Below are 2,221 nucleotides of genomic sequence, written 5' to 3'. Positions count from 1 at the left end.
GGCTCTGAGCTGAGCCTGGAGCCTGCTTTAAATATGCTCTCTCTCCCTCCCTCTCTTTCTCTCCCTCCCTCTCTCTCTCTCTCTCCCCCCCACCTCTTTTCCATGCTCATACTCTCTCTCTAAAAGAAAATAAGATAAAATTTGAGCCCACTACTACACAGAGGGAACGAAGGGAAGAGATTGGAATTATTAAAACTTAGAAATGCAGGAATGTCTGCACTAAAACTGAGACCTCTAAGAACTGAGCACTCCTGGCTGGGCTGCCACCCTGGAGGAGGCGGGCCCATAAAGTTGCTTCTGCATGTGGGGGCGGAACTGCAAAGTGGACTCTGCAGCTGCCACAGGAAGGCCCTGCTGGGGCAGGGGTGAAGTCGTGCTGCATGAACCTGACAAGCAGAAGGAAAGACCACAGGAAGCAGAGCGGAAGGGACCAGTGACTCATGCCCCTGGCCTCTCTGTTTCCCCCTAGCAGGGAGCCAGCGGGAAGAGCAGAACGTGGTCTGAAATAAAGTAGTAATCCAATAAAAACCAACTTGCTTCCCCAGTCCCCAAATTGTGGTAATGGCTTCTATATGAAGACAAGGACGCGTGAGAGTTTTCAGCGCATGTGTCCCATGAGGCATCCAGATTTCCTCGTCTTTTATAAATTACCATATATCACATGGTATGAGGGTCTTATCTGGGTTTTAACCTATCCTTTGTGCAGTTTGACAATTTCCTCACCCATTTCACACACACACACACACACACACAGCTGTGTATGCTGTATATATCTATATGTAAAACATGCAAATGTGGTCAAAACATAGTTGTTATCCAGTCAGAACTGGATGAACTCAAGTACCAATGAAGGAAGCAGAGTATTCTCAATGATGTTGATTTGTTGCTGTTTTCTAAAGCCAGTTTCATGATGCAGTAAAAGAGGAAGTGATAGTCTGGCATTGGTGAAAAGCGAAACTTACTAATCTCATTTGGCGCTTCATTAGGATAAGTGTAGTGTCCAAACAGGTGAAGACCAAGACATCTTTGTTCAGATCTGGACATCACATTGTAGAAGGGACATTAACAAACCAGGGCTCTGTCTATGGCTCAGAACTAGAGGCAATTGCCATGGTAAAGGTGGGAAAGGCTTGTCTTCACAAATGGTGGAAAGAACTCATCCCACTTAATAATGAGTATATGGAACAGACACTATTGTGCTCAGATCCAGGAGAGGAAATGAAGAAGTATCTCAATATAATGGGGGGGGGGGGCACCTGGGTGGCTCAATCAATAAAGCATTCAACCTCGGCTCAGGTCATCATCTCATAGTCCGTGGGTTTGAGCCCCGCGTCGGGTTCTGTGCTGACAGCTCAGAGCCTGGAACCTGCTTTGGATTCTGTGTCTCCCTCTCTCTCTGTCCCTCCCCTGCTCATGCTCTGTTTCTGTCTGTCTCAATAATAAATAAAAACATTTAAAAAAAAGTATCTCAATATAATGGACCCTACTGTTATCTGGAAATGCAGCTCAGATTTTCCTATGACAGTGACCACAGAAGCTTGGAGGTCCCAGATACAAGCAAGGTGATTTGGGGGGTGAACAGAGTCGGAGACAAGGTAACAATGTAATCAAAATGAAGCTGCACATGGGAAAACTATTTAGAATTCTGCATGAAGAAAGAATGCATTATCAAAAGGCAGACACTCAGTATAAAGACTAGAAAAGGACAAGTGAACTGGAAAGAATGAGTAAGCATATTTCCCAGAAAGAACGGGGGAAGTTATCTAACTGGGTTTGTTTGCTTTGATTTCCCTCTCCTCAAACAACCTTCTTCTATTGCGTTTCCCGTGTAGATGGACTCGCCCAGACTTCAGCTTCTGTGGCTGAGGCACACGGCACACCAATCCCAGTCTGCTTCAGTCAGAACCTTCACCCTGCTCACAGCTTCCTTCCTCCTTCAGTAGTCTAGGAAACAGATATTTTCCCTGTGTTTATATGGATACATATAAATAAAAATTGAAGAGTGGCTCTTCGGTGGCAGAATGAAACATAACTGACTTTGCACCCATCACAGTCACAGACCACATGCAGGCACAAGGTAGCAGTGAGTCTAGCAGTGATGCTACAAAGAAGTCCAGCAGAATGAGGCCTGAGAAAATATTCTATGGTTGGTGGTCTGGGACACTGCAGCAAAAAAGTGTCAGAAGCCAGACTGCACTACATTAATAAGCAAGAAAACAAT

General features: G+C 45.2%; 1 protein-coding gene across 1 annotated transcript in view; it reads right to left on the bottom strand.

Annotated features, from left to right (window-relative positions):
• Nucleotides 1-234: 234 nt before the first annotated feature.
• LOC115302046 (sec1 family domain-containing protein 2-like) overlaps nt 235-2,221 on the bottom strand; it is a 49,944-nt gene continuing 47,957 nt past the window's right edge. The window contains exon 4 of the mRNA XM_029952047.1: nt 235-386. Within this exon, the coding sequence (XP_029807907.1) occupies nt 235-386 (152 nt within the window). The remainder of the gene's footprint in view (nt 387-2,221) is intronic.

This window comes from Suricata suricatta, chromosome 1 (assembly GCF_006229205.1).
Source record: "Suricata suricatta isolate VVHF042 chromosome 1, meerkat_22Aug2017_6uvM2_HiC, whole genome shotgun sequence".
NCBI lineage: Eukaryota > Metazoa > Chordata > Mammalia > Carnivora > Herpestidae > Suricata > Suricata suricatta.
Note: the sequence above shows the minus strand (reverse complement) of the source record. Positions and strands in the feature narration are given on the sequence as shown.